Below are 13,389 nucleotides of genomic sequence, written 5' to 3'. Positions count from 1 at the left end.
GGTCAAACAGATTCCTCACTGGCCTTGCAGACAACTTCATTGTCCAGAAAGTGGGAGAAGCAACAAGAGGAACAGCCATTTTAGATCTGGTCCTAACCAATGTTGATGACCTGGTTAGTGGGGTAGAAGTGGAAGGATCATTAGGCGCGAGTGATCATGCTCTTCTGAAGTTTACTATACAGCGGAAAGGAGCAGCCAAGCATACTAGGACTCAATTTCTTGACTTTAAGAAAGCTGACTTCCTAAAACTTAGGGAAGTGCTGGGTGAGATCCCATGGACAGTAATACTAAAAGGAAAGGGAGTTCATGATGGCTGGGAGTTTGTTAAGAGGGAGATAGTAAAAGCACAACGTCAGGCAATACCAATGAGACGGAAACATGGAAGGTGCCTAAAGAAGCCAGGGTGGCTATCTAAAGAACTATTAACTGAGTTAAGATTAAAAAAGGATGTGTACAAAAAATGGAAAAGGGGGAAAACCACCAAAGAGGAATTCAAACAAATAGCCAGCACGTGTAGACACAAAGTCAGAAAAGCTAAAGCACAGAATGAACTCAGGCTTGCTAGAGAGGTTAAAAGCAACAAAAAAGGCTTTTATGGGTATGTCCGTAGCAAAAGGAAGAACAAAGAAACAGTGGGGTCACTCAGAGGAGAAGATGGTGAAATGCAAACAGGGGACACAGAAAGGGCTGAACTCCTCAATGCCTTCTTTGCCTCAGTCTTCTCCGATAAAGAAAACAATGCCCGACCTGAAGAATTTGGAGCAAATGATTCAGCAGAGGAAACACAGCCCAGAATAACTAAGGAGATAGTAGAAGAATACTTGGCTAGTTTAGATGTATTCAAGTCTCCAGGGCCAGATGAACTGCATCCAAGAGTATTAAAAGAACTGGCAGATGTGATCTCAGAACCACTGGCAGTCATCTTTGAGAATTCCTGGAGAACAGGCGAAGTCCCGGCAGACTGGAGGAGGGCAAATGTTGTCCCTATTTTCAAAAAGGGGAAAAGAGAGGACCCAAATAATTACCGCCCAGTCAGTCTGACATCAATACCAGGGAAGATTCTGGAGCAGATCATTAAGCAAACAGTCTGTGAGCACCTTGAAAGGAATGCTGTGATCACCAATAGTCAGCATGGATTTCTGAAAAATAAATCATGTCAGACTAACCTGATCTCGTTTTTTGACAGAATTACAAGCCTGGTAGATGAAGGGAACGCAGTGGATGTAGCCTACCTTGATTTCAGCAAGGCATTTGACAAGGTGCCCCATGATATTCTTGTAAAGAAGCTGGTAAAATGTGGTCTTGACTATGCTACCACTCAGTGGATTTGTAACTGGTTGACTGACCGAACCCAAAGGGTGCTCATCAATGGTTCCTCTTCATCCTGGAGAAGAGTGACTAGCGGGGTGCCACAGGGTTCTGTCTTGGGCCCCGTCTTATTCAACATCTTTATCAATGACTTGGATGATGGACTCAAGAGCATCCTGATCAAATTTGCAGATGACACCAAACTGGGAGGGGTGGCTAACACCCCAGAGGACAGGATCACACTTCAAAACGACCTTGACAGATTAGAGAACTGGGCCAAAACAAACAAGATGAATTCTAACAGGGAGAAATGTAAAGTATTGCACTTGGGCAAAAAAAAAATGAGAGGCACAAATACAAGATGGGTGACGCCTGGCTTGAGAGCAGTACATGTGAAAAGGATCTAGGAGTCTTGGTTGACCACAAACTTGACATGAGCCAACAGTGTGACGCGGCAGCTAAAAAAGCCAATGCAATTCTGGGCCTCATCAATAGGAGTATAGCATCTAGATCAAGGGAAGTAATAGTGCCACTGTATTCTGCTCTGGTCAGACCTCACCTGGAGTACTGTGTCCAGTTCTGGGCACCACAGTTCAAGAAGGACACTGACAAACTGGAACGTGTCCAGAGGAGGGCAACCAAAATGGTCAAAGGCCTGGAAACAATGCCTTATGTGGAACGGCTAAGGGAGCTGGGCATGTTTAGCCTGGAGAAGAGGAGGTTAAGGGGTGATATGATAGCCATGTTCAAATATATAAAAGGATGTCACATAGAGGAGGGAGAAAGGTTGTTTTCTGCTGCTCCAGAGAAGCGGACACGGAGCAATGGATCCAAACTACAAGAAAGAAGATTCCACCTAAACATTAGGAAGAACTTCCTGACAGTAAGAGCTGTTCGACAGTGGAATTTGCTGCCAAGGAGTGTGGTGGAGTCTCCTACTTTGGAGGTCTTTAAGCAGAGGCTTGACAACCATATGTCAGGAGTGCTCTGATGGTGTTTCCTGCTTGGCAGGGGGTTGGACTCGATTGCCCTTGTGGTCTCTTCCAACTCTATGATTCTATGATTCTATGATTCTATGATTCTATGATTCTATGATTCATAATATAATTTTAAATTTGGAACAGTGAATCCTCCCCTTTCCTTTCGATCAGTTAGTAATTGAAATTTGATTCTTGGTCTCTTCCGTTGCCAGATCAATTTTGATAAGGATTTCGCCAATCCTTGAACTGAGTTGATCCCTTAATTACAGGGATTGTCTGAAAAAGAAACAACATCTTCGGGAAGGAACCCCGTAAGGGGCTCCGGAACGTGGAAGGGGGAGCGGCGCTGTGAGTTCATCGCTCTTTCTGCGGAAGCGAAGCCGCGCGGCTGCTGCTGATGAGCGCTGACCTTTCTTCTTGGAAAATCAGACTCTAAACTACAAACCCATGAGTAGGGATTTTAAAATTTTCGGGACCAAAGTGATTAAATTCGGCTGAAAACGGGAGACGCAACCAGGAAGTCTGTCTCCCGATCGTGCTTAAGAGATCAAAGCAAAGACTTTGACAAGCGGGAAGCGCTTTAAAAAGGACTGTAAAAAGTTTGGACTATCGTGTAACAATTGAACTTGTTTCTAAGAAAATAAAAGGGACAATTCTGTTTTAATTTTACTGGATTTTGATCGGACTTTTCCTCTCCCTTATGGATTTATAAATGATTAAGAAACCCAAAGCCTCGGACTGCCAGGCTAAAAAAGAACTGTCAAATTGCTGAAACTGTATCCTATATTGAAAGTGCTACATGCGAGCGTTATAGTTTGGATACAAACAGGGAAACTGTTTCTTGCACCTTTTTTGAGACTTTGTTTTAACTTGGGGAAAAGCTCTACATACCAAGGGAAGCTGAAGGTACCTCTCTAATTTGTTTTTGACTGCGGGGATTTTAATGGCGGAAAAATCCCTTTCTTTCTTCTGAAATTTAGTTGTACTCCCCCTAGAGGACTTTGGATTTATAATTGTCTGGGAACTGCATATTATTTTGTTTCTTTGCTGCCTTGTGGTTTACTCTCTGGAACCGTCTTTCCCATGGGAACGCAGACAATTTGACCTTGACACGTAGACAGGATTGGAATGAGTGGCACAGGAAAAGCAAGATTGGCTAAAACGAAAGCTAAACAATTGGTTCAAACAACCTTGACTTCTCAGCCACGCAGATCATCTGTCCCAGCTGTTTTAGAGGTACAAGAAGGGAAAGTGGAGCAGGCACCACCAGAGGATATGGCTGCAGGAGGATCTGAGACAGTTTTAAATCAAATTTTGGAACAACTGGCAATTTTAAATAAAAAGGCGGATGACCATTCGTCCAAAATTGACCAAGCGACAGCCACTATTAGCAAATTGACTGATCAAGTTGCCCAACATACACAGGCAATTGGGAATCTACAGGACGCAACTACAGAAAATCATAAATTGGCTGAGGAAGCCATTCAAAAAGCTGGGGAAGCCAATCAGAAGGCTGAGGCAATAAAAGTGGAGGTGAAGCCTTTGCATAAACAGGTCTTTGAACAGCAGGCCTACCTGTCTATGGTTGAACTGAGAAATAGGGAAAATAATCTCAGATTAAGAGCTATCCCAGAACTTGAACAAGGAGATTTGGTTGGTTATCTGACATCGGAACTCTCAAAGTTCTGGGGTATAGAAGAAGACAACGATTTTAAAATTGTAAGTGCTTTCAGATTGGGAAGAGTAGTGAGGAAGGACCGGTCCAGAGATTGTTTGATCATCTTGAGATCCAAGCAAGAGAGAGATAAAATATTAGGCCTTCACTTTGGAAAAGCACTGAATATTCAAGGCAACAAGGTTGAGATTTACAGAGACATTCCGAAACAACTTTTGGATCTTAGAGCTACATATACAGAACTAGCAAGACTACGGAGAGGCAATTCAATTCCTTATAGTTGGGAGTTTCCTCAAGGATTATCCTTTAACTTCAAAGGAAAGAAAGTTAAAATTAGAACAGCAGAGGATCAACAAAAGTTTCTGAACGACCACGGAGAGGACCTTCAGAAGGGAGCAGCAGGATCTTGGCCACCACTTCCGCCTATACCTGTACCAAAACCTGCACCCTCGGGACCAGAGGATCAAAAGAAAGAGACGCCGCCACAGGACTAACAGATTGATCCGGGATGTCTCTGCAGCTTCTAAGTTGGAATATTAATGGCGGGAATTCCCCAGAAAAAAGAAGAAGAATCTTTCATATATTGAAAAAAGAGCAATTGGACATTATTTGCTTGCAGGAAACACATGTGACTAGGCTCCACAGGAAAGTGTTAATTAATAAAAGACTAGGCCAAGAATTTATTTCATCGGACAGAGTCAAGAAAAGAGGAGTGGTGATTTATGCAAAAGAGAGCCTATCACCAAAATTTTTATTTAAAGATGAGCAAGGAAGAATTTTGGCAATTGAAATACAGACGCAAGGAGAAAAAATTTTAATATTAGGAATCTATGCACCAAATGAGGGGAAATCAGAATTTTATGGGAAGCTGCACGAGATAATGCTGGACTATCTGGACTATACCAACATCATTATGATGGGAGATATGAATGGGGTGGTCTCTACAAACATGGATAAGTCACAAAATCAAAATTTAACAAAAGACGGCAGACTACCTAAAACTTTTTTCGAACTAACTGACAATATGGACTTGATTGATATATGGAGGACAAAGAACCCCTTAGGTAAAGAAGGAACATTCTTTTCTGAAGCCCATCTGTCATGGACAAGAATCGACCAAATATGGATCACTAGAGGGCTGGCACCTAAAACTAGAAAAGTGGAAATCTGCCCAAAAACCTGCTCCGACCATAATGCTATGAAAATGGAAATGAGACTTACTCCAATCGGTTCCTTCAGATGGAAAATGAATGACACCCTATTAAGAGATCAGGAGATTGTGAAGAAGGCCCAAAAAACTTTAAAAGATTATTTTGAAATAAATTTGAACACTACGGTGGAAAAAAGAACAATCTGGGACGCAAGCAAAGCAGTTATGAGAGGGTTTTTGATACAACAGAATACGATAAAGAAAAGGCTTTGGAATGGAAAAAAAAGATAAGATTCTGAAGAAGATAAGAGATGGAGAGAAAAAATTGAGATCAAAACCAAAATCACAAGAGGTTTTGAGAGAAATTAAATTCTATCAAGCACAATATGCCAAATTGATAAACCAAGAAGTAGAGTGGAAAATTAAACAGATGAAACAAAGATCATTTGAATCAGCGAATAAATGTGGGAAACTGCTAGCATGGCAGTTGAAAAAGAGACAAAAATTGAATACGGTTACTAACCTAGAAGTGGAAGGGAGAAACATCCAGAAACCTGAGGAAATCAGAAAGTGCTTCCAGAGATATTTCAAAAAACTTTATATGCAAGGGCCGCAGGAAGAGACTGAGATAGATCAATTTCTACAAAATAATGGACTACCAAAGCTATCCCAGGAAAAGAGAACAATCCTGAATTATAAAATAACACAACAAGAAATTGAGGGTGCCATTCAGAATATGCAATTAGGCAAATCTCCAGGACTAGATGGACTTACCTCCAAGTATTATAAGATATTGAAAGAATTTTTGATACAACCATTATTGGAGGTCTGTAATCAGATTATGGAGGGGAAGAAGGCGCCGGAATCGTGGAAAGAAGCTTTCATCACATTGATACCTAAATTGGAATCTGAAAAGACTCAACTTAAGAACTACTGTCCCATCTCACTCCTAAATGTGGATTACAAAATTTTTGCAGATATTTTGGCAAACAGACTTAAAAAAGTGTTAAATGAAGTAATTCATAAAGATCAGGCAGGCTTTCTCCCAGGTAGACACTTGTTTGACAACACTAGGAATATTATTGATATTTTGGAACTTTTGCAAACTAATACCAATACAAAAGCAGTGTTAATCTTTATTGATGCGGAGAAGGCCTTTGACAACATTTCTTGGAAGTTTATGAAGAAAAATTTGGAAGGGATGGGAGTGGGACGGGGGTTTGAAAATGGAATACAGGCAATTTATTCAGAGCAAAAAGCTAAATTAATAGTTAACAATGTGGTGACAGAAGAGTTTAAAATTGAAAAAGGAACACGACAAGGGTGCCCCCTATCCCCTCTGCTATTTATTTCAGTCCTGGACTTGCTTTTGAACATGATTAGGGAGGACCGGTTGGTACAAGGAATACAGGTCGGAGTGAAACAATATAAACTGAAAGCCTTTGCAGATGATTTGGTTTTAACATTACAGGAGCCAGAATCTAGCACGAAAAGAGTTTTAGAATTGATTAATGAGTTTGGTCGGGTGGCGGGATTCAAGCTGAATAAGCAAAAAACTAAGGTTTTGGGGGGGAAATTGACATCTTTAGAAGCAGAGGGGTTTCAGAAAGAGACAGAGCTAAATGTGGTTAAAAAAGTGAAATACCTAGGGGTTAATTTGTCTGCCAAAAATTTGAATTTATTCAAAGACAATTATGAAAAATGTTGGTTAGGAATTAAAAAGGACTTAGAAATTTGGTCAAGATTGAAACTTTCCTTGTTGGGTCGAATTGCAGCTATAAAAATGAATGTATTGCCAAAGATGTTGTTTTTGTTTCAAACCCTACAGATTGTGGACAGAGTGGAATGTTTTGGAAAGTGGCAGAAAGATATCTCTAAGTTTGTCTGGCAGGGCAAAAAGCCCAGAATAAAATTTAAAATTTTAACTGATGCAAAGGAAAGAGGGGGATTTGCCCTGCCGGACTTAAGATTATATTATGAAGCTGCAGCTTTCTGCTGGATGAAGGACTGGTTACTTCCAGAAAACACTGATGTCCTAGATCTGGAAGGGTTCAATAATGCTTTTGGATGGCATGCATATTTGTGGTACGACAAGGTAAAGGTTCACAAAATGTTTAAAAATCATATTGTCAGAAAAACAATATTTATTGTCTGGACAAAATACAAAGACTTATTAGAAAACAAGACCCCGAGATGGTTATCACCAATGGAGGCTAAGGCCCGAAAAAGACTCAATATGGAGGCCGGTTGGCCGAAATATTGGGAGATAATAGAAAAAATCGGAGACAATTGGAGGCTGCAGAGCCTAGAAAAATTAAAGCATAAGGTGCGAGATTGGTTACATTACGCTCAAATTCAAGAGGTTTTTAAATTGGACAAAAAAATAGGATTCCAGGTGGAAAAATCGAAACTAGAGACAGAACTGCTTGAACCAAAGACCAAGGTACTTTCGAGAATGTATAACTTGTTGCTTAAATGGAACACTCAGGATGAGACAGTCAAATCAGCCATGATAAAATGGGCACAGGATATTGGGTATAACATTATGTTTGAGGACTGGGAAAGGTTATGGACCACCGGAATGAAATTTACGGCATGCAATGCCTTGAAGGAAAACATTATGAAAATGATATATAGGTGGTACATGACCCCAGTCAAACTTGCAAAGATATATCACCTGTCTGATAATAAATGCTGGAAATGTAAGGAGGCTGAAGGGACATTTTTTCACCTCTGGTGGACCTGTCCAAGGGTGAAGGCCTTCTGGGAAATGATATATAATGAGTTAAAAAAGGTATTTAAATATACCTTTACCAAGAAACCAGAGGCCTTCCTCTTGGGCATTGTCGATCAGAGAGTGTTAAAAAAGGATAGAACCTTTTTTATGTATGCGACTACAGCAGCAAGAATACTCATCGCAAAATACTGGAAGACACAAGATTTGCCTACACTGGAAGAGTGGCAGACGCAATTGATGGACTATATGGAACTGGCTGAAATGACTGGCAGAATCCGAGATAGGGGAGAAGAAACAATGGAAGAGGACTGGAAAAAATTTAAGGACTATTTACAAAAACATTAAAAGTTGTATGAATGTTAAGAATTTGCACGATTTGGAAACTATAGCTCCAGCAATTAGATTTTGTGAATCAGGAAACTAAGCTTTAATGTATGAAAAGGTGGAAATTTAAAGTTATATTATGCTTACTTTAAGGTATAAGTAATTGATAAAAAATACTTTAAATCCAGAAATACTACATTTGAAAAGAACAAAATAAGGTACGAAACAAGGTAATAATCTGCTGATATCTTTATTACAAAGAATGCAGGGTGGGGGAGATGTGAGGAAGTTCGGTTGGTTATATAAAAAAAGTCTTGAACCGTTGGACTTTTTCTTTTTTCTCTCTTCTTTCTTTTTTTGTATTTTTTCTTCTTATATAGTTCTTTCTTCGGTCTATATTCTTAACTTTGTATCTGAAAAATTTAATAAAAATATTAAAAAAAAAAAAATTAAAAAGAAACACCATCTTCGGAAGGATGTTCATTTTAATTGCTGTCATTCTCCCAGTCCAGGACAGCTTTATTCTATTCCATGTATCCAAATCTCTTTTTATTTCTTTCCATATTGGGTTGTAATTGTCACTAAATAAATTAATGTTTTTCATTGTTAACCAGATCCCTAAGTATTTTACTTTTTTCGCTACTTTGATTTCATGTTTTTGTTCTAGTTGCTCTCCAAATTTTTCACCATCATTTTAGTCTTTGTTTTATTCAATTTGAATCCTGATAATTTTCCAAATTTCTCCAATTCTTCCAATACTTTGCCAACACTGGTTTGAGGTTCCTCTAAAGATAATACTAAATTGTCCGCGTACGCCTTCAATTTAAACTCCTTGGATCCAATTTTAATTCCATGTATTTCCGATCTTTCCCTCACCCTATTTGCTATCACCTCTAAAGCCATAATAAACAGCAGGGGGGATAGAGGGCACCCCTGTCTCGTTCCTTTCGCAATATCAAATGACTTAGTCAAATTGTTATTGACGATCAATTTAGCTGTTTGGTTGGAATATATAGCTCTTATGCCCTTCATGAGTGATCCCTCCATCCCCATTGCTTCCATACTCTTTATCAAAAACTGCCAAGACACTGGTCAACAACAAATTTGTTATCTGCGTTTTTTTTCAGTTGATTTAGGACGAATCTGATGCGCTGAATCCAAAAATCACATTGGTCATTGGTTTTGCTCAATCAGGTCAAGTTTTTGAGCTATGGCCACATGTTGTTTTTTACGTTTTTGTTCACATGTACGCTTGTGTAGAGAATTTTAGAAGAAGTTGGTGGGGGTAAAATGCCATGTCAAATAATTGTTTTGATTGGAAATAATTATTTTAATGACAAGAAATATTCAGGTCCGATAGTGCTGGGTGGTTATGTCGAAAAGGGATCAGTTTGAAGTCATAAAACCTCGAAATCTTCCATAAATTGGTGCGTCTGGGATCAACAGAAAGAACCGGAGCAGCCTCAAGTATCCTGATCTTCAATCAGCACGTCGTCCTGTAGCTCATTGTGATGAAATTCCAGTGCCTATCTTCAGAGAATTTCCTGACATTAGTGATGAAGGTGCCTCCAGTGTTGAAGGACACGAAGAAGAAGAAGTGGTTCTTGAAGATGATGCTCCACATCCATTTTCCCAAAAGGAGTTGAATGATCTAGTTCGTGACCTCAGCTTGTCAAAGGACTCTGCCGAACTGTTGGCATCCAGATTGAAGGAAAAAAAACTCCTCTCTGACAGTGCTCGCATCAGCTTCTTCCGCAACAGGCATCAAGAGTACCTCTGTTTTTTCTCGGAAGAGAAGGACTTGGTGTACTGTGCAGATATTGCGCAGCTTCTGCTCAAGCTTGGAGTGCCACAGTACGAACCCAAAGATTGGAGACTGTTCATTGACAGCAGCAAGCGATCACTGAAATGTGTTCTGCTACACAACGGCAACCAGTTTGCCTCTATGCCGCTGGTTCACTCGAGTACACTGAAGGAGAACTATGAAGCGGTGAAGTATGTGCTGGAGAAAATTGGTTATGATCAGCATAAGTGGTTTATTTGTGTTGACCTGAAGATGGTGAACTTTTTGTTGGGACAACAGTCTGGCTTCACCAAGTACCCATGTTTTCTGTGCATGTGGGATAGTAGGGACCGTGCTCAGCATTACACGAAGAAGGACTGGCCTGTGCGGGAGGAATTGGTGCCTTGCAAAGAAAGGAACGTCATCAACGACCCTCTGGTGGACAGAGACAGAATACTCTTCCCACCGCTGCACATCAAGCTCGGCTTAATCAAGCAGTTCACCAAGGCTCTGGACAAGGATGGTGACTGCTTCACTTACTTGTGCCAGGCTTTTCCAGGATTGACCATGGAGAAGTTGAAAGCTGGCATCTTTGACGGTCCTCAGATCCGTCAGCTCATCAGAGATCCAGAGTTCGGAAACTCAATGAATGAAGTGGAACTGGAAGCGTGGAAGGCATTTGTTCTGGTAGTGAAGAACTTTCTGGGCAACAATAAGGCCAGAAACTACGCAGAACTTGTCAACAACATGCTGACTGCTTTCAGAAACCTGGGCTGCAACATGAGCATCAAGATGCACTACCTATTTTCACATATGGACTGGTTTCCTGAGAACCTGGGTTCAATGAGTGACGAGCAGGGGGAGAGATTCCATCAGGACATGAAAGAGATGGAGACCAGGTATCAGGGTTGCTGGGATGCAGTCATGATGGCTGACTACTGTTGGACTCTGAAGAGAGACCTCCCTGCTGCTGAGCATTCTAGGAGTTCCAAGAAACGGAAGTTCAAGCCCTGAAGTTTGAAAAATGGTGAAGCAACATGCAATTTACGTGTTCTTACCTTTATCAATGCCCACCATTCAGTTTACAGTAAACCTGACCTGATGGAGAGAAACTGATGCCATTTCCTGATTCAGCAGTGCAAAAATACCCTAAATCAGTTGTAGAAATCTAGACAACATTCAAAAAGTAAAAAATTGTTACCCAGTCAAACGCTTTTTCTGCGTCAATAAATATTAACACTGCTGGTTTCCTGCTTGGCAGGGGGTTGGACTCGATGGCCCTTGTGGTCTCTTCCAACTCTATGATTCTATGATTCTATGATTCTATGCTTTTTCGTTTCTCACTTCCAAATATTCTATGATGTTTACAATTTGTCTTACGTTGTCTTTGAGATATCTGTCAGGGAGAAACACGGCTTGGTCTTTGTGAATGAGGTCTTTCAAATTTCTTTTCAATCTGTTTGCTAAAATATCTGCAAAAAATTTATAATCATTGTTTAACAGAGAAATGGGTCTGTAATTTTTAATATTTAGTCTGTCAGTTTCTGGTTTAGGGATCAAAGTTATATGTGCTTCCTTCCATGTATTGGGAATATTCCCACCTTGCAGAATGTTGTTCATAACTTCGCATAGTACCGGGGTCAATTGTTCATCCAAAATTTTATAATATTTTGCCGAAAGCCCATCCAGACCTGGGACTTTGCCTATTTCATCCTTTTTATTGCGTTTTGAATCTCTTCTGTTGTTATTGGTTTATTCAATCACACTTTTTCTTCCTCTGTTATTTTTCCCCCCTTTGTAATCTTCTAAATATTTTCCTATTTTATCTGTCTCTTCATTCTCTTTCTTATATAAATCTTCATAGAATTCCTGAAAGGCTTTCTTTATTTCCTTCGGATCTTCTATTTGATGTTCTCCTATTTTTATTTTATTTATCACACTTTGTTTTTGTCTTTTTCGTAATTGCCATGCAAGGAGTTTTCCAGTTTTATTAGCTGATTCAAAGAATTTCTGTCTCATTAATTTAATTTTCCATTCCACCTCTTGATTTACTAAAATCGAAAATTGGGTTTGTAACATTTTAGTTGCTTGTTTGTTCTGATCATCTTTGGGTTTTATCGTTAATTTCTTTTCTCATTCTTCCAATTGGGCCAAAATTTCTTCTTTTTTCTTTTCTCTCAACTTTCTTCTGTAATTATTTTGTTGGATCAGATAACCTCTCATGACAGCTTTGCTTGCATCCCAGACGATATCTAAATTAGTTTCTTTATTTAAATTCCATTTCAAATATTCTTTTAGAGTTTCCTTGGCTTTTACAATTACTTCAGGAATTTCAAAAAGGCTTTCATTCATCCTCCATCTATATGTGTTTTGCACTTTGCTTTTTACCTCTAAAATTATAGGATTATGATCTGACAAGGTTCGTGGCAATAGTTCACATTTCGATATTCTTGGAGTTAAATGTCTTGAGGTCCATATTTGGTGTATCCTTCCCCAACTTTAGTGTGGCTCCGAAAAAAAGGTAAAATGCTTCATGGTTGGGTGTTTAAGTCTCCAAATATCTATTAACTCCAAGTTTTCCACTAGATTAAAAAAAAAAATCTTGGTAGTTTTCCCTGATTAGCTTTCTTCTTTTGTGTTGATCTATCCATTTCAGGTATTACTACGCCATTGTAGCCTCCTGTTATGGGATGATGAGCTGCTTGTGCGTAAAATCGTAGTCCCTCAGAGTTTGTGCAACCCCACAAACCTCTGTGTGTGACAGAGCTCCTCAGACATGTCTGCTCTAATCACTTGCAGATTCCGACAGTGGTTGTTTTCGGAATCGTTTCCAGCATAAGAGTTCCTTAACGGAAACACGTCTTCTGGACTCACGGCGTGACAGTTTCCGGCGAGGCGTGGGTCTCCCTATGGGAGCTTCAGATACCTCCCCACTGTTCTCGCTGGAAGTGTCTCTGAGCCCTCCCACCTGCTCGCATTCCCTCAGAGATCCACTCCTCCCCCTGCTGGTTCCTGCTTCAGCTGTTGATTCTCTCCCAACCTCCCTGAGCCCCTCCACCACCTGTTCCTCCGATGGCAGTTCCCTGACATCCACCTCCCCTCCAGGGCCCCCCTCACCCCCTCCCGTTTCCTCTCCTCTGAGAGGTGAGGAGGTAAAACCCCGAAAAGAATTTTCTTCATCTTCAGACGTCTCGAACAATTCCCTCCATCGATCGCCGTCCTGGCTCGCTGAATCCTCCTCCTCCTCGGAATCTGTGAACCCCTCCAACTCCTCTTCTTCGTCGGTGGTGGCAAAGTATTCCCTCCGGAACCTCACTACAGGCTGAGGTTTACGTGGGAACCTCTGATGAAAAGTTTCTATTAAAACCTCGTCATTGACATCCTCTGCCCTGACCCAGGTGTTTTCCGACTCCGGTTCCCCTTCCCACATTA

General features: G+C 40.4%; 2 protein-coding genes across 2 annotated transcripts in view; both read left to right on the top strand.

The window, feature by feature from the left end:
* Positions 1 to 13,389, top strand: part of LOC309523285 (inositol polyphosphate 5-phosphatase OCRL-like) — a gene marked incomplete at both ends in the record, with an annotated part of 441,918 nt that overhangs the window by 380,948 nt on the left and 47,581 nt on the right. The window lies entirely within an intron of this gene.
* LOC309523273 (uncharacterized protein) overlaps positions 10,120 to 13,389 on the top strand; it is a gene marked incomplete at its 5' end in the record, with an annotated part of 479,716 nt that continues 476,446 nt past the window's right edge. The window contains one exon of the mRNA XM_082207054.1: positions 10,120 to 11,093. Coding sequence (XP_082063180.1) covers positions 10,120 to 10,971 — 852 coding nt within the window. The 3' untranslated portion in view covers positions 10,972 to 11,093. The remainder of the gene's footprint in view (positions 11,094 to 13,389) is intronic.

This window comes from Podarcis vaucheri (assembly GCF_965113315.1).
Source record: "Podarcis vaucheri genome assembly, chromosome: W".
NCBI lineage: Eukaryota > Metazoa > Chordata > Lepidosauria > Squamata > Lacertidae > Podarcis > Podarcis vaucheri.
The sequence above is the reverse complement of the archived record's forward strand: the minus strand, read 5'-3'. Positions and strand labels throughout refer to the sequence as shown.